Here is a 25,832-nt window from a genome sequence, read left to right as displayed (position 1 = left end):
TCCCCAAATCCATTCATAACTATTCTATTTCCCCTTCCTAGGGAGAGCCTTCCCTCCTCCCTGGTCCCTTACTCTATCTTGATTGATGCGGAACATGAAGTAGGCGTGTTTTCCAAGCCTCTGCATAGGTATATGTTATATGTTGAGTACATCTCCTCATTCCCAGCCCTTACCCCTCCAAATCCTATGTCTGCATCCCTAGACAATTTTGCTTCTATCTACGTCATACAACGCGTGATTTTTTTTTGTACCTATATAAAATCCAGGACTCATAAATGAGAGAAAAAACAACATACTTGTCTTTCTGTGATTGGCTTAATTCAGTTAATATTATTATTTCCAGTTGCATCTGTTTTCCTTGCAAATGACATGACTTTGACCTTCTTTGTAGATAAAAAAAATTACTATTGTGTATCTATACCACCTTTTCCTTTCCCATTGCTCTCTTGTTGGACACCTAGGTTGACTCCATAATGTAGCTGTTGTGAATAGTGATGCCATGAACTTTGATGTGCAAGTGTCTCTGTGATCTGTTGGCTTGCAAGCCAAGGTAAATACCCAGCCATGGCATGGCTGTGTCATACGGCAGATCTATTGGTAGTTGTTTTGTTGGTGGTGTTTGTTTGGGAAACCCTACCATGCCTTCCATAGCCTATGGACAGTTTATATTGTCTCTCTCACTTTTTTCTTTTTTTGATGACCCTACCACCTGAACACTCTAAACTAACTAAGACCTGGCCTCCTATGTTGTCAAAGTCCCCATTAAAGAGACCTCTGTCAGAAGTCACCTGAGGTCTGACCACAGTGTCTTTCTTTCTCTCTGCCATTTCCAGTTTGGCCTTATTACAGCAGCAACATACCCTTCAAATGCCATGTCTCTGCACGTCTTCCCTGCAGTAGGAAACCTTTTCTCTTTCTTCCTGTAATAAACTCCTCTGCCTCTCTCAATACCCAGCTCAACTATGACTCAACTAAGCCTTCCCAGACCCTATCCCTAGATATTTTTCCAGCAGGCTTATCTCTGTTACTGCTCTTACTAAAAATGGATGAATGGATAGATGAGAGAGAGAAAGAGAGAGAGAGATTCAGCATGTATGAAAAATGAACATGGAACCTGTGTCTGAACCAGTAGCCCATTCGAGTGTGTGGCACCAAACAAGCAGCTAACACGGAGCTTGGATTAATCCTAAAACCCCCCAGGAAGATGCTAGAAGAGTTTTACGAGCCTGGTAAAGTGATTGGCTTTGCCTTTCATAGTCACTCCCTTTTTCTGCCCTTTTTTCTTGGCCTCATTCCAGCACCAGATCTACTTCCCCTTGAAGATTAGCTTTTCCCAGGACCCAGTGCACGGCCAAGTTTTTCTGCTCACTTGTTACGTGTATTACAATACACCACTTCAGGAACAGTTGGCAGCGACAGTGGCTGTAATTACTGGTAATGGTGCTGGCTCTGAGCAGAGCCCTGGATAATGTCCCAAGGCTGCTGATTCATCAGGGACCCAACCACAAGGTGAATCACTGTGAGAGTCTCAAGCCTCAACAGGCTTTCTAAGGTCAGCGCTATGGGGATTGAGATACTGTGGTCGTTTTGCACCATTGGTGACTTGAGAAAACCAGTTTCACTAAAACAGTGAGAAAAGGAACAACATTTTTAATGCTGCGCCTCCTTTCAGAAAGCATGCGAGGCAGATTGATTTACCAACTGCATATACTAAAAAGTAGATAGATCAGAACAGATGATTTCAGGGATGAAAAGGAGTATGTTAGCCCAAATTATACACTCTGGAGGGGGGTGGTGGTAGTGGAATGAAGAATGGGAAGGAAATTTCAGGGAAAAAAAAAACATCTAGAACTTTTTTTTTTCCTTTTTGGTTTTTTGAGACAGGGTTTCTCTGTGTAGTTTTGGAGCCTTTCCTGGAACTCACTTGGTAGCCCAGGCTGGCCTCGAACTCACAGAGATCCACCTGCCTCTGCCTCCTGGGTGCTGGGATTAAAGGTGTGCACCACCACCGCCCGGCTTTTTTCTTTTTTTTTTTTTTTTTTTTAAGGATGGAGAAATGCATGCCGGTTTAAGGATCAGCATGAAGGACACAGAAGGACACAGAAAAGGTGGGAGCGTAAGGGGACACAATGGGGAAACTTGGCAAGGAGTGGGACTGGTACAGTGCAGAAAGGAGGGTGACGACAGAAAAGAGGAATTGCGGAGAACTAGAGCACTATGGGAAGTTGCAGGGGGACTCTTATATTGGTGAAATTATTAAGGCCACTCCACGTAGTTAAAAGGAGATTTATTTAATGGCGTAACTTACAAATTAAGGGATAGGTAGGTCGCGGGGTCTGGGGAAGGTGTATCGCAGTCCAGCGGTGTTCTCTGGAGCTCTGCTTGGCCCACCTCCACCATCCAGGGTCCCGGAACAGAGAGAGAGCGCTGGCGCATCCAGATCTCAGGTCTCCAGGTGCCTCCCTTGGCCCCGCCTTGTAGGCGTGACAGTTGCCGAAGTCTCAATGGGGGTTGGAACTTCCAGATCAAAGCTGGAATGGCTACCCACTACATTCTTATTCATGAAATAGAGAATCTTCCATTTAAAGAGGGCATGGGGTAGGAGAGGCTGAGAGCTTGAGATGGTGGAGAGGAGTCTAAGGGCACTGTGAGGAGGAGAGCGGGAGCTCTGTGGGATCACGGGATGCACAATAAGCAAGCCAGCCCAAACAACAGCTGCCCTAGGGGAGACATCGGAAAAGGTGGCTTGTCTGGGTGGGAGACGCACAGGGTCAAAACACAGGGAAGAGCAGCCAGATTGGCTTAGAATTGTGTGAGTCCAGGAGAGACCCAATAGCTGGGGGAAACTGAGGCAGACAGAGAGGAGTCATGAAGGCAGAAGATGAAAGAGTCTAGTCGGAAGGAAGCAATGGACAAGGCGGGAGCTAGGGGAACAAGTGGGAAATCTGGGAGCCTGAGTTTTATTACTTGAGGTCTGTTGAGTTCTGGAAACTAAGAGCTAGGAAAACCCCACGAGGTGAAAAGAACCAGTCCAAGACCTCAGTTAAGTAAACTGAAGGCTACAGTAATTCAGTCATATCCTCTCCCTGGCCCTAAACAAGTCACATAATATAAACAGAGGGAAGAAAATTAAACACAAAAAGTTGGGAAGAGGCATGGGATAGGACACTTACTCCTTCTGTTTGGTCTCCAAAGACCTTTGAACTTAAGAAGTAGATTGATTCTAAATCAATTTAACATTTTTTTTCTCTTGTGGAGCAGGTTGTTTAAAATTTTCATTCCTTTTCTTTTCCCTCAGCTGCCTCAAATGATGTCCCTGACTGCCTGAGGAGATGAGGACGTATTAATATTACGTGGGAAGCTAACGCTGAAAGAATTTAGGGTGTGCTCGTAGCCTGGATGTCTGAGCGTTTCCTATCAGAGTGTATTGTTGCAATTTGCCACCCTATTTTCCCTGTGGCTTCTCAGGCAAGGGACAACCTTTATAGCCACTGAGATAGGACCTACTGCCATACCACTTCCCTGAGTTCGGGACACACGCCGCCGACTGGTGACGTGAATTATTGTGCTGTGTGCCCACTAAGGAGAAGTTCAGAAACAGAAATAGGAAGTGGGAATCCGGGGCCCTGAGACCCAACAGGGTCACTGATGATATTTACATAAGCTTTGTTAAAAGCCCCAAACCGGGGAAGTAATTGTGATCTATGACCTCTTTCTGTGGGAGCAAAAATAGAGCTATCTACAGAATTCTTTTAAAGGCAGTCAGCTTGAGCTGGTTGGGACATGTCTAGGAAAGGAGTGTCTGGGCACATTATCCCATGGCTGCTGTCTTCGGTTCCCTTATCATTACACTGGGCAATCTTTGACTTGGAGGGTTGCTCTGCAGCTTCTCTTTAGAGGAAGCCTTGTCTTTCTTAAGCATTGGTGAAAGCCCAGAGCTCACTCGGGGTATGTATGAGGCTGGGCCTGGCTTCTCTTGACCCACAGCTGGCTACTTCACAATATGCCACTCTGAACATAGACAGACCCAGAGCTTTCACTGGATTGTTCACTGAAAATGTGGCAAACCTTGAAGAAGCTTGAGATAGATTTTTTTTTTTTCTTAAAGCCTCTTTGCCTGGGCATCCCTGATTACTGCCCTGGCTGAGAATACTTCTAGAAAGCATGGCACTGGTAGACAAGAGTACTTTACACCAAAACTGAGAACCACACTGTCAAAGAAACCTGAGACAAAAGGCTGACTGTGGTGCCTGTCAGCATACCAAAGCACACACTTGGCCTCTAGGCTCACTCAGTACAAATGTCATCTCCTTCTAGCGTGTCTCCCCTTACCCCCTACTCTAAACTCATCCATCCCAGGGCCTTCGCTCTCCTTCCCCAGCTTTTCATTCCTATATAAACCTGACATTTCAGCTAGACAGCTCCTCTCTTGGCTCATTCTTGGCCCCTTTGCCCTCTCAACCCCACCCCCCCACCCCCTCCCCCTCCAACCCCGCATCTCTCTCCTCTTAGGGCCTGGTTCAGTCTGGACTCTTCCAGATGCCTCTGGCTGTACTCTCCGTCATATCTACAATAAAATCCTTCTCCTCATCAGTGCCTTGGGGACATCATGTCCTCCTTTTCATTCACCCACCTCCATTTGTTACAGCTCCCGAGGGGCACACAAACACATATGTATCTTTTTTCCTTCCCCAGCATGGCCAGGGGGCGGGAGGCTTGGTCTAAATCTCAGCATCAGCATCATGACATGCTCAAATGTGTCTTCTTAGATAACCAGGGTAAGACTGGAGCACTCCCCCAGGCCCCTGCGGATATCTCCCCTCAGGAATGATGAGGTAGAGAAAGGGGTGCTGTCCTTTTCTTTGAGCTTACCTCTGTTATGACCATCAGAACATATCAGAGAAGCTCCAGTAACACTGAACCTCAAACGAAGCTGGCTTCTCCTAAGAGGTGCTCTGACCCTTTTACAGCCTTGACTTTCTTCAGACTTCCACCCAAATTCATGTTCCCAGTGGGTTGTGGGAATCAGTTGTCTCCATCAAGCAGATAATGTTCCATTTATGTTACCATGAAATACTAAGTCAGCCTTATCTTACTTACCATTAAACAGAACAATTGAGATGGTCACCCCAGGCATATTGATGTCTTTGTTACCAGAACGGGAAGTGACTAAAAGTTGCTAAGATCGGTTCTTTCCCTAAAATCTGTATAGACTTGCACTTTCACAATTTGCATGTCATATAATGTCTCAGAAGGAATGCAGAACTAAATCCAAAGCTGTCGTTCATCTTGGTTTCCTTGCTGTTTCACAAAGAAATACAGTCCAGCACATTCTCATCTTTTGTCAGAATGGAAGCTTCTTTGATAGGTATCATCCTGTACAATAAACTTCCCTAGGAGAGTAAAGTGCTTTGTGGTTTAAAAAAAAAATCCAGTCAAATTGTCTATGTCACCAGCTAGGAAAAAGACTTGAAAATAGTTCAGAAACAATGTGGAATAAGCAGAGAATTTGCAACGTGAGTGATCAAAAGACCCCTAACGGCCACCTCAGGAGACAGTCCTGGGTATGACACGGATGACTGACTCCTCGTCCCTGAGGTATAAGGATAATTGGTTGAATTCAAAACCCAGTTGCAACCAGAACTAATACTCCAGAAAATTGGGGTCACTGACACAGTCACTGAGTGCTCAGGAAGCTCTCTCAGGGGTACAGTGTCCTCCAGCCAGTGCCCACTAGAGCACACTAAAGCTTAGCTTTTTGCAATGGATGAGTACACTCTGGGGGAACTGGCCATTCAATGAGAGAGTGCTAAGGGCCGTGAGTGTGACTCGGAGGCCGAGTACTTGCCAAAAGAGCATTTGTGTTCACACCTACTTACAAAACACTATACATGCACAAGAAATGAATAAAGTCATCACCTTTATTTGGGAGGCACATAGGGAAATTTCTCGTGATTTGCCCTTTTGAATGTATTTTGATATAGGGTTTGATTCCTAGCACTAGAAGTCTGTGGAAGGGAGGGGAAGGGTTAGGAGGGAGTTACCGAGTTCAGCTTTGAGTGAGGTAACTGGCGATGGTGTAAACGAAGCCGTGCCTTGCCTCAGGTGAGGCATCCTCAGGAAACAAATCACTTCCGTGATTAGGCATCTGAGGACATCTCACCTGGAAGCAAGGGAAGGCTATGGACGCAAGTGATGCTGCTGTGGATGCAGTATGTGGTCAGCGTGGTATAGCTGCGCGTCTGGCCACTTTGTGGCTAGACCGTGTTTTTAGTGGAGTTCACACAGCAGTAGAACGCTCTTGGGTTTGTCCAGAGTGTCCTTATCTGATTGATGTTCTCTGTAATTTTTTTTTTTTTTTTTATGGCTAAGAGGAAAACATCAGGGCCTGGCTGTGAGTGGACTGGCCAGATGTGAGTGGCAGGCAGGCCAGCTGCCAGCAACACTGAGGCCTGGCAGATTACAATACCAAGTATTGAAGCTGCTTTCCTCTGTGTACACAGAAGCCAGCCACAAGTAATCAGGAAGCCATTTGTGCTGCCTCCATTTGATTTTCCCCCCTGATATGAACACGCACTGTATAGCATATGGCTCTTTTATAAAAGTTAGAGAGAAGTATATTTGGTTCTCCACTATGCCTCTGCTCCAGGTAAATTTATGATGAACGGCATTTTTGAAGAAAGCCTGGAGAAATCGTATACTTACCAGACATCTCTGAAGTAGTGATTAATTTCATGTTTTCTCAATTAACGGCTGGTAGGGAGATAGAGGGGACAAAAGTACTGTCATCCCTACACAGGGCAACATAGTTTTCTGAAATTACGTTTGTACGATTGCATCAGGTTGTTTCTTTTCAGTCTCAGAGCAGTCCAGGTCTGCAGCCACACTACCCTGAACACATCTGAGCTTGTCTATTCCTGGAGGCAAAGCAGGGTTGAGCTTGCTTAGTACTTGCATGGCAGACAATTCCACCCTAGTTCTGGGAATATAAACGGCAGCTTTATTACACTGGTAATTCCACGGAGTCTGCCTGATAGTCGAAAGGGATTTATTCTGGGTTAACTCACAATAAACATTAGGGAGTTGGTCGCAGGATCCAGGAGGGGTGGGGCGCGGTCCAGCGTGGTTCTCTGGAGAACTTTGCTTTTCCACAGCAGCAGCATCCAGCATCTAAGACCACAAGGTAGCCAAGACTGAGCACATACACATTCCAGGTCTTAAGGGGTCCCCCCTCAGTCACGGTCCCCCAGGGGGGCAGGTACCTACCAGTTACCTGCTGCCTTCTAGGGGCAGTGCTTCAGGGTAAAGCAGACAACCACCCCTACACTTTATCTGTACATGTGTGCAATGACACTCATACAGAGTGGATTGCTCATAGCATTATTTGTGATAGTATGTCTGGGAAACAGCTCACGTGTCCAACTATATAGAACGGCTATATAAACTATTAGCTCCACCTGGCAAAGTACTGGGTAGCTATAAAAGAATGAAGAAGCTGTTGGTATACTGATAAGGGAAGATAAATAAAGAAGAATAAAAAAATAAAAATATATACTCATAATAATCACCTTTATTTGTGAGTTTGATGGGGTAAATTTTTTCTCTTTTATTGAAATTAGCTCACATAGTATATCCTGATTACAGTTTCCCCTTCCTCTACTCCTCCCAGTTCCTCCCCACCTCCCCTCCCATTTAAACCCACCTCCCTTTCTGTCTCTCGTTAGAAAATAAACAGACTTCTAATTATAACAGTTAATATATCATGAAAGATAAAACAAAACTAATATATTGGACTAGAACAGAACAAACAGAAGGAAAAGGAACAAGAGACAAGAGACATACAGACTCAGAGACCCACTCATATGCACACTCAAGGATCCCATGAAAACACAAAACTGGAAGCCATAATATATACAGTATATACGTGTGTATGTGTGTGTGTGTGTGTGTGTGTGTGTGTGTGTGAGAGAGAGAGAGAGAGAGAGAGAGAGAGAGAGAATGTATGCATATATCTTTCTGCCCCCACTTCTGCAGGGTTTCCCAAGCCCTGAGGGGAGGGATTTGATGGAGACAACCTGTTTAGGGCTGCATGTTCCAAGGTCTCTCCTTCTCTGGATAATGTCTGGCTGTGGGTCTCTGTATTTGTTCCCATCTGATGGAGGTGAAATGGTCTCTGATGATGGCTAAGTAAAACACTGATCTTTGAGTATAGCAGAATGTCATTAGGAGTCACTTTATTTCTGTGTCTTTATTTATTATTTTATTTTATTTAGAACAGTAGTGTTTGGTTTTACCCCGCATCACTGGCTGGTCTCATGTTCTTGGTCAACCAAGCAGTGTCAGGTATGGCTTCCATCTTGTGGAGTGGGGCTTCAGGCAAATCAAACATTGGTTGGTGACTCCCGCAAGCTTTGTGCCTCTGTTGCACTAGCAAATCTTGCAAGCAGGACACCATTGTAGATCCAAGGTTTTGTGGCGGGGATGGTGTTTTACCTTTCCCCTTTGGTAGCATACAGAGTATCTTCCTGTACTGAAGACACGAGCACGTGGGAGTAAAGGCTCTATGTAGGCACCAACTCGACTTCCCCATGTTCAGTGGGTGTGGACGTGGTGTCTTCAGCAACAGGGCCTTGCTGACAGTTTGTGGAGAGCAACCTAGAGTCTTGACAACAGCCTAGGTTGTTTGGTGGTTCCCAAGCCACCCCCTTTGACCAATAACTCAGTTAGATGTAACCAAATCCTGGTACTGGAAGCGTCATCGTTACTTGGTGATTTCATTTAGATCACCTTCATATTTGTATATATTTTATGAAGCTTCTACTGCATTAGGTTTCCATACTACTCCTCAAATGGCCCTTAATTTTAACTGTCTCTCCCTGCATTCTCTCCTCATCCCCCTCCACTCTTCTCCACTTGATCTTCCTGTTCTAGTCCCCCACCATCCATCTATCTCCCTTTCCAAGGGAGGTCTATCTGCCACCCTTCTCCCAATACCTTATTCTATAGTTAACCTCTGTGGTTCTATGGATTGGTAAGTTGGCTATCATTAACACAGCAGCTAATATCCACATATAAGTGAATCCATACCATATTTGCCATATTTGTCTTTATGGGTCTAGGTTACCTCAGTTGGGATGTTTGGTTTTGTTTTGTTTTTTAGTTCCATCCATTTACCTGTGAATTTCATGATGTCGTTTTTTAATGCCTGAGTACTATTCCATTGTATAAATATACTACATTTTCTCTTCCTTCCTTTCTTCTTTCCTTTCATTTGTTTTTCAAGATAGGGTTTCTCTCTGCAGCCCTGGCTATCCTGGAACTCACTCTGTAGATCAGGCTGGCTCAAATTCACAGAGATCCACCTGCCTCTGCCTCCCAAGTGCTGGGATTAAAGGTGTGCGCCACCACTGCCCAGCTGTACCATATTTTCTTTATCCATTCATCCGTTGAAGGGCATCTAAGTTGTTTCTGGTTTCTCATTATTATGACTACAACAGCAAAGATCATCTTTGAGCAAGTGTCTCTGGTAGTATGACGCATCCTTTGGGTATATACTCAAGTGTGATCTAGTTGGATATTGAAGTAGATCAATTCCCATCTTCCTAAGGAGCCACCACACAGACTTCTGTAGTGGCTGTGTATTTACAGTCCTACTAGCAATGGATGAGTGTTCTTCTTACTCGACATCTTTGCCAGAGCAGCCTCTCTGCCTTCCTCTCTGCCCCCTCCTCCATTGGGTCACACAGATCTTCCCCTCACTCATCTCAACATCCCAGTCACCAACTCCAGCACACCCTCCCTGAGAACCAGCTGGCCATTCTAGCCAGGGAAGCAGCTAGGCTAACTCCAGATCTTTACTTCTTTCTCCTCTCCTCCAAATCTGGTCCCCTAGTCTCATCTGCAGCCTTATAGCAAATCACCTGTTACAGCCTCCCCTTCTCTCCTCCTTCCCTGCGCCTTTCTCTAGTGGATCATGCAGAGCTTCCCCTCCAAACTTCCTTCAGCCAGCTCATAGCAGTATCCCAGCCTCCAACTCCGGCAGATGTTCCCTGGGAACCCACCAGCCCAGCGTACCAGAGAAGCAAGTAGGCCAGCAAAGCAGCTTTAGATCTTCACTGTTCCTCCTTTTCTTCATATCCAATTCCCCAGTCTCATCCCCAGCTCTGTAGCAGACTACCCATTGTATCTGTCTTCACCCTCTGCCTCCATTCCTGAGGGACTAAGTAGTTCCTGGTGGAATACCCTGCTTTCCTCCCTCCTAAGGACCTATCCACCACCCCCTCTGAGCCCATCTGCATTCTCAAGTGTCAGCCACCAGTACCTAGACACACATTTTACTGAGAACCGCCAATGGCAACACCTAGCAACATCTCAGAAGAATTTTCTGCCAAGCAACACACAGCCACCATATTCTCCTAAGAACCAGAGGGCAATAGAAACAAAGGAATGGACATCCACCTAACAAAGACAAGACCAGGTGTCAGCATCACAGTCTTCCCAAACCCAGATGCCTAGACGTCTGCATGAAAACAGAATCAATAATGGCCAGGACAATATATCTCCACTAGAGCCCAGCAACCCTCCCTCAGTGGGTCCTGAGAATTACAGTAGAAGACAAAGACCTTAAAATGGCCTGTCTATGATGGAGGTCCTCAGAGAGGACATCAATAAATCCCTTAAAGGAATGTATGAAAACAAAACAGAAACAGTGGAAGGAAATGAATACAACAGTTCAAGACATAAAAGTGAAAATAGAGACAATAAAGAAAACAAAAACTGTGGGACATCTGGAAGTAGAAAATTTAGGAACTCAACAGGAACCACAGAAGCAAGCCTCACCAATAGATTACAAGAGATGGTAGAAAGAACCTCAGACATTGTAGACAGGCTAGAAGAAATGGATACCTCGGACAAGGAAAATGTTAAATCTAAAAATACTCCTGGCACAAAACTTCCAGGAAGCCTGGAACACTATGAAAAGTCCAAATCTAAGAATACTGGGAATAAGAAGAAGAAGAAACCCAGATCAAAGGCACAGAAAATATTTTCAACAAAATCATAGAAGAAAATTTCCCTAACCTAAAGAACAAGATACCTCTCAAGATACAAGAAGCATACAGAATACCAAATAGACAGGACCAGAAAAGAATTTTCCCTCTGCACATGATAATCAAAACATATTAAATGTACATAATAAAGAAAGAGTATTAAAAAAACTGCAAGGGAAAAGGGCAAGTAACATATAAAGGCAGACTCATTAAATAACACCTGACTTCTCAATGAAAAACAGAAGGGCCTGGACAGCTGTTCTACAGACTCGAAGAGACCATAGATGCCAGTCCAGGCTACTACACTCAGCAAAACTTTCGATGACAATAGATGGAGAAAATAAGATACTCCATGATAAAACCAAATTCAACCAATATCTACCTATAAATCCAGCCCAACACAAGGCACAAGAAGGAAAACTCAAACCTAAAGAGATTAAATACACCCAACAAAACACAAGAAATAAATAACCCCAGACCAGCAGATCAAAAGAGGAAAACATTAGCACACCCCCCCATACACACACACACACACACACACACACACACACACAGCAGCAGCAGCAGCAGCAAAATAGCAGGAATCAACAAACACTACTCTCTGATGTCTCACAACATCAATGGTTTCATTTAACCAATAAAAAAGACATAGACTCATGGGTGAAGGAAAGATACCCCCCCACCCTACCCATTGCTACCTGCAGCAGGTGAGAGAATTGGCCCCTGAGTCAAAGGAGTGAGAGAACTGGCCCTGCTCCTCACCAGCTGTAGCACACGGGAGAGCTGACTCCACACCCCGCCTCGGCATCACACTACAGCTGACCTTGTTGGGGGTGAGGGCAGCTGATCCAGTCCTGAGGGCATGAGAGCAGGAGAGCTGACCCCCCCCCCCATAAGCTCCCTACAGCAACTGTGAGAGAGGGGGCCTACATCCCACCTGGGCAAAACAGTAGAGCTCTCCCTGGTTGTGTGACTGTGGGTAAGCTGGTTTTGAGGACCCAAGAGCAGGAGAACTGGCCCTGCTCCTTGCTGTAGGCTGCATTGGGTGAGCTAGCCAAGGCAGTGCTGGAGATCGCCCAGGTAGTGGGGTAGTGACAATGAGGGAAAGCTGGTGAGCTGACCAACCCAGCTACCATCCAAGCCCGAACCAGTGGTATGAGTTAGCCCATCCCAACATTCGCTTCATCTATGAACTGTTGGAGCATGTGAAGGGGACACACCTACAGATTCAAAACTGTAGGGTCTCCACGACACAGGACAACAAAATCAAACCAAACAAAGAAAACAAAGCAAAACAAAAAAGGAAAAAAAGAAGAAGAAGGAAGAATTTCATCGTGGAAGCTGTAATGTGGCCTGTTGAGGCACATAGTTTACCTGTTGAAGCAAGCTGCTATAGCCATTTTAATATCTAACAAAACAGACTTCAAATCAAAATTAATCAGAAGAGATAGAGAAGGACACTACATACAGAATATCCAAGAGGAGCCCCAGTGAGAGCCTATTATCGATAGTGTAGCAGAAACCAGTGGCCTTGAGCCAGACCAAAGACTCATAGCAATGAGCATGTGATGAATGGACTAAAGGGTAAACTATGTGCCTCAACAAGCCACACTACAGCTTCCACAATGAGATTCTTCCTTCTTTTTTTTTTTCTTTTTTGTTTTGCTCTGTTTTGTTTGTTTGGTTTGGTTTTTGGTTTTTCTTTTAAATTTGTTTTGGGAGAGGTTGCAAGAACAGAGGGTAGATGCGAGGGAACAGGGAGATAAGTGAGATTGGGATGTATGATGTGAAATCTGCAAAGAATCAATAAAAGTTAAAGAGAGTTTTAAAAAAAGACACAAACTAACAGAATAGATGTGAAAAAAGATCTATCCTTCTACTGAATCAAAGAAACACACCTCAACATCAAGGATAGACATCACTTCCAGGTAATAGGATGGAAAAAGATATTTCAAGAAAATGAATTCAAGAAGCAAGCTGCTGTAGCCATTTTAATATCTAACAAAACAGACTTTAAATCAAAATTAATCAGAAGAGATAGAGAAGGACACTACATACTCACCAAAGGAAAAATCCACCAAAAGGACATTGCAGCATCTATGCACCAAACACAAGGTCAAAAAGAAACACTACTACAGCTTAAATCACATACTGACCCTCACACACTCATAGTAGGAGACTTCAACACCCCACTCTCGCCAATAGACAGGTCATCTAAACAAAAACTAATCAGAGAAGAACTGGAGTGAACTGTCATTATAAACCAAATAGACCTAACATATTTATGGAATATTTTACCCAACTCAGAAGAAACAAAGAATGAAACCAAGAGTTGGTTCTTTGAGAAAATCAACAATATTGACAAACCCTTAGCCAAACTAAGGAAAAGAGGAGAGGGGGAATACCCAAATCAACAAACTTAGAGGCATAAGGGGGGACATAGCAACATACACTGAGGAAATCCAGAGAATCATAGAGGTATACTTTATAAATTATGTGCCACCAAATTGGAAAATCTAAAAGAAATGGATAATTTTCTCAATACATACCACATACCAAAGTTGATTTAATCAAAATCAGATGAGCAATTTAAACAGACCTATAACCCCTAGTGAAATGGAAGCTGTCATTAAAAGTCTACCAACCAAAAATGCCCAGGACCAGATGGTTTTAGTGCTGAATTCTACCAGTTTCAACAAAGAGATAATACCAATTTTTCCACACAATAGAAACAGAAGAAACATTTGTCCAGTTCTTTTTATGAGACCATAGTTTCCCTGGTCTCATACCCAAACCACATAAAGACACAACAAAGATAGGGAATTATAGACTCATTTCTTTATCTTTTCTTTTCTTTCTTTTTTTTTTCAAGACAGGGTTTTTCTGTGTAGCTTTGCGCCTTTCCTGGATCTCGCTCTGTAGACCAGGCTGGCCTGGAACTCACAAAGATCCACCTGCCTCTGCCTCCCAAGTGCTAGGATTAAAGGCGTGTGCCACCACCACCCAGCTATAGACTCATTTCTATTGTGAAATAGACACAAAAATTCTCTATAAAATACTACCAAATCAAATCCAAGAATACTTCAAAAAGATCATCCAGCGTATCAGGTAGGCTTTATACCAGAAATGTGATAGTTCAACATATATAAATGAATAAATGGAGTCCACCATATAAACAAACTGAAAGTTAAAAAACCACATGATCATCTTACTAGATGCATAAAAGACCTTTGACAAAATCCAACACCCTCTTATGAAAAAATGTCCTGAAGAGATTAGGGATACAAGGACATACCTCAGCACAATACAGTCAGTTTACAGTAAGCCCATAGCCAACATCAACTTAAATGGAGAGAAACTCAAAACATTTCCACCAAAATCAGGATCAAAACAAGACTGTCCACTCTCCATACCTATTCAATATAGAACTTGCAGTCTTAGCTAGATCAATAAGACAACTGAAGGAAGTGAAGGGGATAGAGATAGGAAGGAGAGAAGTCCAAGTATCTTTATTTGTAGATGATATGATAGTATACATAAGTGAACCCAAAACTTTCACCAGAAAACTTCTACATTTCACAAACACTCTCGGAGAAGTAGCTGGTTATAAAATTAATTCACAAAGATTAGTAGATTTCCTATATATAAATGACAAAGGGACTGAGAAAGAAATCAGGAAAACAGCACTCTTTACAATAACTTCAAATAAAATAAAATATCTTGGGGTAACTCTGAGCAACGGAAAGACCTGTGTTACAAAAACTTTCAGGTGTTGAAGAAGGAAATTGAAGAAGATATGAGAAGATGGGAAGCTCTCCGATGCTCATGGATCAGTAGGATTCATAGAGTAAAAATGACCATCCTATCAAAAGCAATCTACAGATTCACTGAAATCCCATCAACATTCCAACAAAATTCTTCACAGAACTTGAATGAACAATTTTTCACTTCACATGGAAACACACACACACACACACACACAAAAAAAAAAAAAAAAAACAGTGTAGCTATAACTGAAACAGTCTGAATGATAAAAAGAACTGCTGGAGGTATTACCATTCCTGATCTCAAATTGTACTTTAGAGTTATAGTAATTTTTTTTTTTTTTTAGAAAGCATGATATTGGCACAAAAACAGATATATTCACCACTGGAATCCAATTGAAGACCCAGACATAAATCCACACACACGGACACTTAATTTTTGAGAAAGAAGCAGAAATACATATTGGAAAAAGACAGCACCTTCCATAAATGGTGCTGGTCAAATAGGCTGGCTGCACGTAGAAGAAGGCAAAGTGAGTCGTATTTATAAACCCTGCCCAAAACTCCACTCCAAATGGATCAAAGACCTCAACATTAAACCAGATACACTGAAACTAGCAGAAGACGAAGTGGGAAATAACTTCGAATGCATTGGCACAGGAGACAACTCCCTGAGCAGAACACCAGTAACGCAGACACTAAGATCAACAATTAATAAATGGGACCTCCTGAAACCGCAACGCTTCTGTACAGCAAAGGACGCTGTCAATTGGACAGTGTGGCAGCCTACAGCATGGGAAAAGAGTTTTGTTTGGGGGTTTTGTTTTGTTTTGTTTTTTATAAACTACACATCTAATAGAGGAGTAATAGCCACAATATGTAAAGAACTCAGAACACTTAAGTTTCATGAAAACAACCCAATTTAAAAATGGAGTACAGATATTAACAATTCTCAACAGAGGAATCTCAAAATAGCCAAGAAACACTTTTGAAAAATCCAGGTGGTGGTAGTGCATGCCTTTAATCCCAGCACTTGGGAGGCAGAGGCAGGTGGATTTCTGTGAGTTCAAGGCCAGCCTAGTCTACAGAGTGATTCCAGGACAACTAGGAATAAGCGGAGAAACCCTGTGTTGAAACACCTAAAAGAAAAAAAGAGAGGAAAAAATTCAACATCCTTAGTCATCAGGGAAATGCAAATCAAAAGTGCTTAGAGATTTCATCTTGCACCCATCAGAATGGTTAAGATCAATAAAATAGATGTTGGTAAATTTCTTATTATCATTTTAAGTGGTACTTTTTATTTGTTTAGTTGGTTTTGGTTTTTATTTTTAGATGGAGTCTTACCATGTAACTCTGGCTGTCCTGAAACTTGCTTTGTAGACCAGGCTTGCCTAAAACTTACAGAAATCTACCTGCCTCTTTCTTTCAAAAGCTGGAATTAAAGGCAGTGCCACCATACCCAGCTTTAAGTATATATTTTTGTATTTGAATACTAAAAAAAATTTATTACCTATTCCCAAATTCAGATAAAGATGTATGATAGACAGTATCTTTGTCCCACCCATTCTCTTCCTTGGCGGGAAGCATTTCAGGCACTGACTTTGTAGCTTTTCAAAGTAGCTTTTGTATTTCTCTAGAAGAAAATAAATGGAATGTATATCATAGATACATGGATTTTTTTTTTCTTAAAGGCTTGGCTTAGGTTTTACTTTGACTGGCAAGCCTGAAACTTTCAGGACAAGCCAGGAGGCTGAAGCCCCAGAGAAGAGTTGATGTACAAACAAGTCTAAAGCAGTGAAATGGTAGAATTCCTTCTTCCCTTGGGGTACCTCACCCTTGTCTTAAGAACTTCAACTTAGGCCCATCCACATTCTGGAGCAATCGCCTTTACTAGAGTTGATGGTTTAAACACGAACCACATCTATAAACTATTACCTACATAGCAAATGGAGGGTAGTGTTTGACCCAAACCTGCATGTGGTGACCAAGTCAAACAATAGTGTAACCACTGCACCCTTGAACGGGAGAATATATCAATATCCATATTTGTTTTAATGGCAATATTAGCATTGCAGAATACCCAGGCACAGACATACTTCATGACCTCATCTTGAGTGACAGCTTTCTGTTTTTGAAGGAGAAATCTAACAGGAATACATTTTTAAACTATATAAAAAACTGGGGCTGGAGAGATGGCTCAGCAATGCAGGTTCAGTTCCCAGTTCCCACATGACCACTAGCCACTGTCTGTAACAATAGTATCAGAGGATCCAACGCTCTTTTCTGGCTTCTATGGGCACTACATATACCTGGTACATCAACATATATTACAATCAAAATACTCATACACATAAAATAAAAATAAATATGGGTAAATAAACTTATATATGTATGTGAACACACATAGATACCCACTGGCTGTACTAGTTTTAGGAGAAAGACACAATTGCTGTGAGAAGGGACGAAGCAGCTTAGAAACACAGTTGATGGTAGTTGGTATTTATATTACATAAAGCAGTGTAATATAAATACAACCTGGGGGTCAAGTGACCCTTTCACAAGGCTCACCTAAGACCACTAGAAAACATAGATATTTACGTTGTGATTCATAACAGTAGCCAAATTACAGTTATGAAGTAGCAATGAAAATAATTTTATGGTCAGGGGGTCACCACAATATCAGGAACTGTGTTAAAGGGTCGCAGCATTAGGAGGGTTGAGAACCACTGACATAAAGGCTCCCAAAAGTTCTAAAGAAAAAAAATTCATACCACAAATTACAAATAACCAAGTCTTAAAAGAATGGTTCCCACCAGGAAGAAAACACTGAAACATGTTCAACCTTAAAGAAATGCACGTTGAGCAGGATGAAGTTTAAACATTGCAATCTCATTTAAAACTTGGTAAGTTATGTATTAGTGTTGTGTGTTGCGAGGTGGCACATATGCCTTGGGAACAGGTAGGAGTCATAGTGCAGAGGCCCCGGAGAAGATTCGTTCCCTTCTATCATGTGTGTCCTGGGGATTGAACTCGTTTTAATCAGGTTTGGTGGCAGGCTCCTGTATCCACTGAGCCATCTTTGTAGCCCATATAAGCTCATTTTTTTTAAAAAAAGAGGATAAAGCAGTGGGAATCTCAGAAACCAAAATGCCAGTGTCAGCCTTTCGAAATCAACTTGGCAGGATCAATCTGGAGCTGTAAAAACCTGCCCTTGGGCTTAATCTTGAGAAAATAACTTAAAAGATGGTACAAGATATAGACTGCAGGATTCCTCACATTATTTATATAATGAAAGAAATCCATAAGCTAGCATCCCGACAATGTAGAAATGCAGGTTGGTGCGGCTCATTAATTTTTGTTCAATGTAGTCATTAAAGATGCGTACAAAGACTAGTAATGCAGTAAATGCGTTATTATATAACGTTACATAAATGCAGTTATGTCTTGGCTCCCATTACAAAGGAAACTTTGTACTACCCAAGCAAACATTTGGACAAGAGCAGATAGGGAGGTGGTGGGAGCCTAAAGCAGTTTGATCAGAACTGAGGTGGGGATTGTATTTGTTTTACTCTTATCCATCTTGTGAAAGTATTTTGAAACAATCAAAGCTCCTTAAAAAGTAATGATAAATTGACATTCTTCCAAATGATCGCCTCAAATTGGAATTGTTGTGTAATGATAAGGGATTTTAAGAAGCATTCATCCTCCTTCCTATTGCCCCTTCCCCTGCTATCATGAATACAGATAAAGGGCCTGGTGTTGGTGACTGGTCCACGCAGAGTGGATACTGGAGGTTGTGGCACTGCGAGCCTCCATCCTCTGCTCAGCAGCTAGCCATTTCTTTGTTGATCGTTGCCGGAGATCTGCTTCAGAAATTTGTGTCCTAAATAGAAACCAGAAGCAAGGGACATGCCTGTGCCACAGACGATAAGTCTCTTTCCCATGGTAAAATAGTTTTGCTCCAGATAACTACTTGTTCTAGTTGTCAGAAGTGTTCTATAAAAATTGTCTATAATGTATCTTGCTCTATAGAAAGACTCTTTGGACTATAGTTTGCCTTTGTTCCTGGCTAAAGCCTCAGGTCAACAATTTTTTTTTTTTAAATCAATGAGCGTGTATCCCATAAGTGAAAGTCAGCGAAGAGGAAACATTTGGTGTAACATGTTATTGGGGTTTTCCATTTTCTGTTCCCATCTCTTGATCTTTCAGAGCGAGGCAGTTTCAGTCGTGGTTGGTGCTGGCAGGCTTTTGCTTTGTGGATTCTTATTTTCTGATTTTGATTTCTGAAGCCACTCACAAAGACAACCTTGACAGTGGGGGAATTTCCTACTCAGTGAAACAGTTTGCCAAGCAGGAAAAGGGCTGTTGCAGGTACTCAAGGCGCTCTTGATGCCTGCCAGGAGCGTGGACTTGGCATTAACGTGGATCATGAACATGTTTTCCAGGGTGGACCACTTGTACACTTTCTTTGTTCAATGGTCTCCGGATGTCTATGGGAAAGACGCCAAGGAACAAGGCTTTGTGGTGGTGGAGAAAGAAGAACTGAACATGATTGACAATTTCTTCAGTGAGCCGACCACCAAGAGCTGGGAGGTAAACACCTGAGTAGGGAATAGGCTGTCGTGACCCCTAAAATGCCAAACACAGACAAAATGGTCTTGCGTTCAAAGTCCAACAGCTATGAATAGGTAGCTAATGCTATTCTTTTTTTAATTTTTCTAGCCACTTAAAAATACATTTTGAAACTTTGTCTCCTGTGCCATATAAAAATGGATGGCCAGCTTGATTTGACTGGCAGTTACAGTTTGCCAACCCTGAGTTCCCTTTATCCAATTAGACCATCATGTATCAAGTACCTCTTGGGGGGGGGGCGGTAGTATAAAGATGGATAAGATAGATCTTTTTTGACTTCATGGATCTCTCTGGAGTCTGGTCCTTTGACTCCATCCTAATCTGTACCTATCTTGGACCCCTCAAAGCATTTCTGTCCTCCTATATTAGTTAAATGGTGAATGAATTCAGGGACACCCCCACTATCACTTATCAAAGCACATAAATTATTTAGTGGTTCTTCCATCCATCATACCCATCTAGACTGTTATATTCCTGAGGGGGGGGGCACCCTCATACTTGCTCTCCTCCTAGGTGGTCAGGCATTAGCACAGAAAACCTAACAACCAAAACCAGGCATGGTAGCACATACTGGTGTCCTACTACTCCACAGGCAAAGACTGAAGGGTCACTCGAGTCCAAGAGTTTGGGGTCAACCTAGGCAGCATAGCTTGGGCTCATCTCAGAGGACAAAACAAAGCAAAAGCCATAAACCAAGGAGAATGGTACCAAGATGTATGGATGATTTTGAGTCCATCTGGGTCCTCCCTCACTCATAACCAGAAATCTTTACCTTTTCAAACCTCTCACCATTCTTTCTAAGCTTCCTTGCCCACTTCAGCATCCATGCATCCCAGAGTTTGGTCTGCCTTTCACTTTATGAAGGAAGAATCGGACAGATTTACTTTGTGATACTCCCTCTCCTGCATTTTTAAAGTATCAATTATTACATTCATAATTTCTGGCTCAATGGGAAAAGGCTCTTTTCCTCTCTAAGGCCGACTTCTGTTTTATCAGCCGCAGCTATCTATCTAATGTGTCTTTAAAGACTTTCCACTTCCTGCCTGGTTTCTTATCTTTCACCAGGATATGGTGTTGCCTTGGCTTTTTTTTTTTTTTTTTTTTTTTTTTTTTTTTTTTTTTGGTTTTTCGAGACAGGGTTTCTCTGTGTAGCTTTGCGCCTTTCCTGGAACTCACTTGGTAGTCCAGGCTGGCCTCGAACTCACAGAGATCCGCCTGGCTCTGCCTCCCGAGTGCTGGGATTAAAGGCGTGCGCCACCACCGCCCGGCTACCTTGGCTTTTTAAGGAAAAAAATTTAGGAAGAAACATCTCATCTCCTTTAATCTCCTTTGTGTGTGTGTGTGTGTGTGTGTGTGTGCACGTGTCTGTGTATGAGAAAAACACCCCATCTCAGCTTCATGGTTGTGAAGGAGAATTGTGGACTCCCATAGGATAACAGGCTTTTAATCTTCAGCATATCCAGAATAACTCATTGTCCTCCAAAATTCTCGTTCCTGCTCCCGCATTTATATCTTAGTGGTGTCCAAGCCACAACCCCAGATGTAAAACTAGATCCTTCTCTTTCATCATCTTGACTAGGCAGCTCTCCTCCCATCAGAATCCCATTAACTCTGTTTTTAAATGCTGCAGGGCCATCCACCACTTTCCCAACCAATCCCTCCTTATCCAGTCAGGATTTCCGCACCTCATTTGGACTCCAGTCTCAACCCACCTACCTGTCTGTCATCACCTATATTCAAGATCTTCAGATACGCCTCATGTCTTTGTTTTATAAATGCAATGCATGCCTATTGTAAAGACTTGAAAAGTAGAGTGCAGAAAGTTAAAAAAAAAAAAAAGTCCAATTATACTTATTACTTCCATACATTTCTTTGGACTTTACTTTCTCTTTTGTTTGGGGGCTTTGTAGCTGTTGAGGGGGATGGGTCCTCCTTTGCATTCAACAAAAAGATTATGTTCTATGTAATTTGTATATGACTTTTCCCACCTGACATAATGTAAGAATTGTTTTAAGTTTTTGAGACCCTCAGTTTTAATGGTTGCCTTTGTATGTTTGTTTGTTGTTTTAGATAGGTCTAGGCAGGCCTAGAGCTCACTCTAATTCAGCCTGGCCTCAAACTCAACATTTTCTGCTTCAGGCTCTCAAGTGCTGTAATTACAGATACAACCATGCATCACCATCCTCCAGCTAGTTCCTAGTATTTTTATGTCTATCATAATTTATTTTAAGTTTCCCACTTGAATCATTAGTTGTTTCAATCATTTCACAAAAATACCACAAGAATAAGAAGATCTATCTTAATTATTTAATTTCCCAGATGTGAAATTATGAGGTATAAGGACAGTAGATTTCTAATGCTCCTGAGTTTTGTGTGTCACCAATTGAACTTGCCAGCAGTGTGAAGGATTTCCCACTGTGTCTCTGCCGGCAGGAAGGATTGTCAATATTATTCCTTTTTTTCTTTTTCCTTAACATGCTTGTTAAATTGTAAAGTGAGTAATGCTATCCTATAGTTTAATTTTTATTTACTTGACTATTGCTGAGCCCAAAATGAGCATACTTATGCACAAGTTAGCAGCCACTTGTGACTTTCTTTCTTCTTCTCATTTTTTTACAACCCATTTCCCTAGAGCAGCAGATCTCAACCTTCCTAATGCTGCAATCCTTTAATACAGTTCCTCATAGTGTGATGATCCCCAACCGTAAAGTTATTTTGTTGCTCCTGTTTGTCTTTTAATTTTGTTTGTGGCTTTTGTTTGTTTTTCTAGATTTCTTTTTAATATATAGGTAGTCATGTAGTTGATTTATATATATATATATATATATATATATATATATATATATATATATGATAGGTAGTATTTCTGGTAACAATTTTTCTCATCCCTATTGTGATTTCTGAGATTTCCTTCATCATATTCAAAGGTCTTAGGTGTATATTGTATGTATTGTCTATCTAACTGGCCATTTCAAAGCACAAGTGTATTCCTACACTCTCAGGTTTGAAGCTGTCAGTACCATGCCCCCATTCCTCCACCCCATGGCCTATAGTAATTGTTAGCCACCTTGCCCATCACTGGAACAGCCACTTGGGGATTTCAGGGAAGGGAATTGTCTCTGTGGGGGTTGGGGGGAGAGTGAGGTATGATATATGCCAACAAGTGTCTGCTGGTGTGCATGCCTTTGTGCATGCTTGAGGAGGTCAGAGGAGGATGCTATGTTTCATTGTCTACCTTATTCCTTTGAGATGGGGGTCTCTCATTGAACACTGAGCTTACTGAACATGAAATCCTCCTGTTTCTACCCTCCAAAGTGCTGGGGTGACAGGCCTTCAAGTGGCCATGCCTGGCCTTTTACAGGTGCTGGGATCTGAATTCATTGCCAATGCTTTCACAGGAAATGCTCTTAGACACAGAGCCATATCTCAAGACTTCCAAATTTTTTTAAAAGTTGAATCTGAACTTTTTAAAAGTTGAATCTGAAAACTTTGTTTTAGTAAGTCTCTAAGAATGTTAGAATCTGTTTGGGGTTTTTTTGGGGGGGAGGATTGTTTTTGTTTTGTTTTTATTTTTGTTTTTGTTTTGGCTTTTCAAGACAGGGTTTTCTCCATGTAGTTTTGGTGCCTGTCCTGGATCTCACTCTGTAGCCCAGGCTGGCCTCGAACTCAAGAGATCCTCCTGGCTCTGCCTCCCGAGTGCTGGGATTAAAGGCATGCACCACCACCACCCGGCCAGAATCTGTATTTTTAAAGCTCCAAAATGAATAGGAAAAACAGCTAGATTTTAGAACTCTTCTCCTATGTGACAAAACCCCTTCAAGACATAAAGTGCTTTATTTCTCGCGATCTTCCCCGCCTCTCTCATCTCTTCATTGGCTATTGTTTGTCCTTCAGCCATCATGAACCTAGAGCCCATGTCAGTGTTCTTGCTTCACCCTGCACCTGGCATATCTCTCCAGACCCCACCCTGCTCACAGATGCAACCACCCTCTCCCTTGTGAATAAGTCTTCTCAAGGCACACCACGTGTCCCCAACCTCCTTTGAGCCTCAAGAGCTTTCAGCTTCTTTATTGCATGTGATGGCGTCTGTTTGTTTATATTTCCCCTTCTGTCAGTCATCCATAGACACTATGGACTGCTTTGTGTCCCTGTGCCTGGCAAAGCACCTGGCACTCCCTAGAATGAGGAAGCGCCTAATAAATGTTGGCACTCTCCAGCATCCAGGAAGCACCTAATTAATGTGATCTATCATGAAATGCCAGGCACTGAAAAAGTTGCTTCTCCTGGGCACAGAAAATCCAAGTGGTTCTGCCCTAGATTGTTAGATGTCTGCATGGAGGGTCGGTCTTGGCTGACCTGTAGTGTCCGCCATCTGCCAGAGTGCAATTTATAACCTACCCCAGGACCCTGAGCCTTCAGCAGCCCCTGGGACTGAAAGTCACCGGCAGTGGGGAGGAGTAACAGAAAGACAGGTGAAAACTGATCTGATGCAGATCAGCATTTCTTTCCAAGCCTGCCATCGGATCTGAGGAACAAAGGAGGACCCCAGGAGGTTTATCAGTCACTAAGTCTACAGTGGGAAACGGTAAACTGTACATTGCTACCTGGTTTGTCAAACTGTATGTCAGACGGCATCATTCACAGCCTCCTGTAAATCAGATGTGCCCCCTGCCCCTTCCAAGTGTTCCTTGCCAACAGACTCTAAAAGTAACGTAGACCTGAGCTTACCTACCTCTGTTAAAGGCTCCTTTTGTTTTTAAGATTCAAACTGATGCTGGGAACCGACACCACGTTTAAAATGGAGGTTTAGCCTTAAAGAAGGAGCTGAAAGAAAACTCTGAAGAGGCAGGGTGAGCACAGTTTAGTTCCCTACCCAGAGGGCATAAGGATGAAGAGTTTGTTCGGGAAGACAGGGAAAAAAAACCCAACAACCCTGGAACAATGGGGTTTTATTGTACTGTTGGGACGTGGGTTTCAAAGGTGAAAGTGTCATTTTACATACTCCCGCTCTGCCTGACAGGAAGTGTGCCTGCTCTAAATCCTAATTTGGGTGTGTTCCTGTAGAAACGTTGAACCCCCTCCTGAGGGAAACAGAAACTCAATCGTGCAGGAAGCTAGATACTGAGAAACAGTGTAGCTCAGCCTGGCAGTCCGTGGCCGGTGTGCAGGCAGCCAGAGAAAGACCTGTTCCTCTCTCGAGTGGCCACAATCTTCTCTCCCAGCAAAATGAGAGGCAGAAGACTGCCCCTGGACATTCAGATTTTCTATTGTGCCAGGCCTGACCAAGAGCCTTTTGTGAAGGTAGGTGGGAATGTGTCCGGTGTCTGGAAGCTAGGTGCTCTGTCCCTGCCATGTGTTCTGAAATCCTGGGGCGCATTCTTTTATCTGCTGTGGAGGTTACTGCCCCCTCTTTCTGAAATCCAAAATCCGTCCTTGGCTTTTTTCATTCCATAGCCTCATTGTGTACTGTTAATAATTTGTAGAGTTTGAAAACAGAAACAGAATGAAGTGTTTTGTTTAATACACTTAAAACGTTAGATTTGTGAGTCTTGGAAAGCGTTTCTCTAACTTCTCCATCAGAAGATAGGAAAATTCATGAGTGTATTTTCCTACCCAAAATCGGGCTCAGAAGATGAACAGTTTGTGCGTGTCGTTGTGCATTTTGAAAGCCAAACAATGTGTTATCTGACAACTTTCACTAAATGTAAATTAGATGCCTTTCCTCTGTAATAACAGCTGTCACTACTACTGTACCCGGGCGTTTTAGAGAACTAGCTAGCTACTTCTGAAGTGTTTCAAAAATCATGCAGTGATTTACTGAGAAGTTAAGAGGGACAAAGTGTTGTTTTTAAGGTGAGGACTTTGGTAGTTCATAAACCCAACTGTATTTCAATAATAGATGTGTGTGATATAATGTCTTCCAATTCAGAAGGGAGATGTTTGATCATTGTGAATTGTGTAGAATAAACCATAACCTCGTTGTAATTTAGAGTAAAGCTCCCCGTGTCTCCCCTTTGCCTCTGGTGGCTGTTATTATTCATTATTTCTATCAGTCTTGGTTGCTATGTACACAACCAGGAAGCCTGATTAAAAACTATCTTTATCGCTCCAAACTCCCTATTTATAGACTTTGTGAAGGATCTCTGATTATTTCCTTTGTACATACAGGCTAAAAGAGCCTGACTTACGTGTTTTCCTGGTTGTATATTGTGTGTGGAGTTGTACGGTTCTGAGCAAGCAACAGCAAGAGAAAAGCTGAAAAGCTTGGGACTTTAATCATGCATACTAAATGCTCAGCTGTCGTGGTTCAAATTCTGCATTTGTTCTGCATTTGAAAATTAGTCATTTCCCCCAAAGCCCTTTTCTGTTTGCCTCCTGATACCCAACA

At 42.5% G+C, this 25,832-nt stretch overlaps 1 protein-coding gene across 5 annotated transcripts in view; it reads left to right on the top strand.

Annotated features, from left to right (window-relative positions):
* Ncoa7 (nuclear receptor coactivator 7) overlaps positions 1-25,832 on the top strand; it is a 149,448-nt gene that overhangs the window by 113,094 nt on the left and 10,522 nt on the right. For 4 of the 5 annotated variants that reach the window (XM_052751286.1, XM_052751285.1, XM_052751288.1 and 1 more), the window contains exon 11: positions 19,258-19,405. In XM_052751286.1, the coding sequence (XP_052607246.1) occupies positions 19,258-19,405 (148 nt within the window). Of the gene's footprint in view, positions 1-19,257; positions 19,406-23,056; positions 24,746-25,832 lie in introns of those variants that run through there. The other variant, XM_052751289.1, reaches the window with a different exon arrangement.

This window comes from Peromyscus californicus, unplaced genomic scaffold (genome assembly GCF_007827085.1).
Source record: "Peromyscus californicus insignis strain IS unplaced genomic scaffold, ASM782708v3 Scaffold_22__1_contigs__length_63687245, whole genome shotgun sequence".
Lineage (NCBI taxonomy): Eukaryota > Metazoa > Chordata > Mammalia > Rodentia > Cricetidae > Peromyscus > Peromyscus californicus.
The sequence above is the reverse complement of the archived record's forward strand: the minus strand, read 5'-3'. Positions and strand labels throughout refer to the sequence as shown.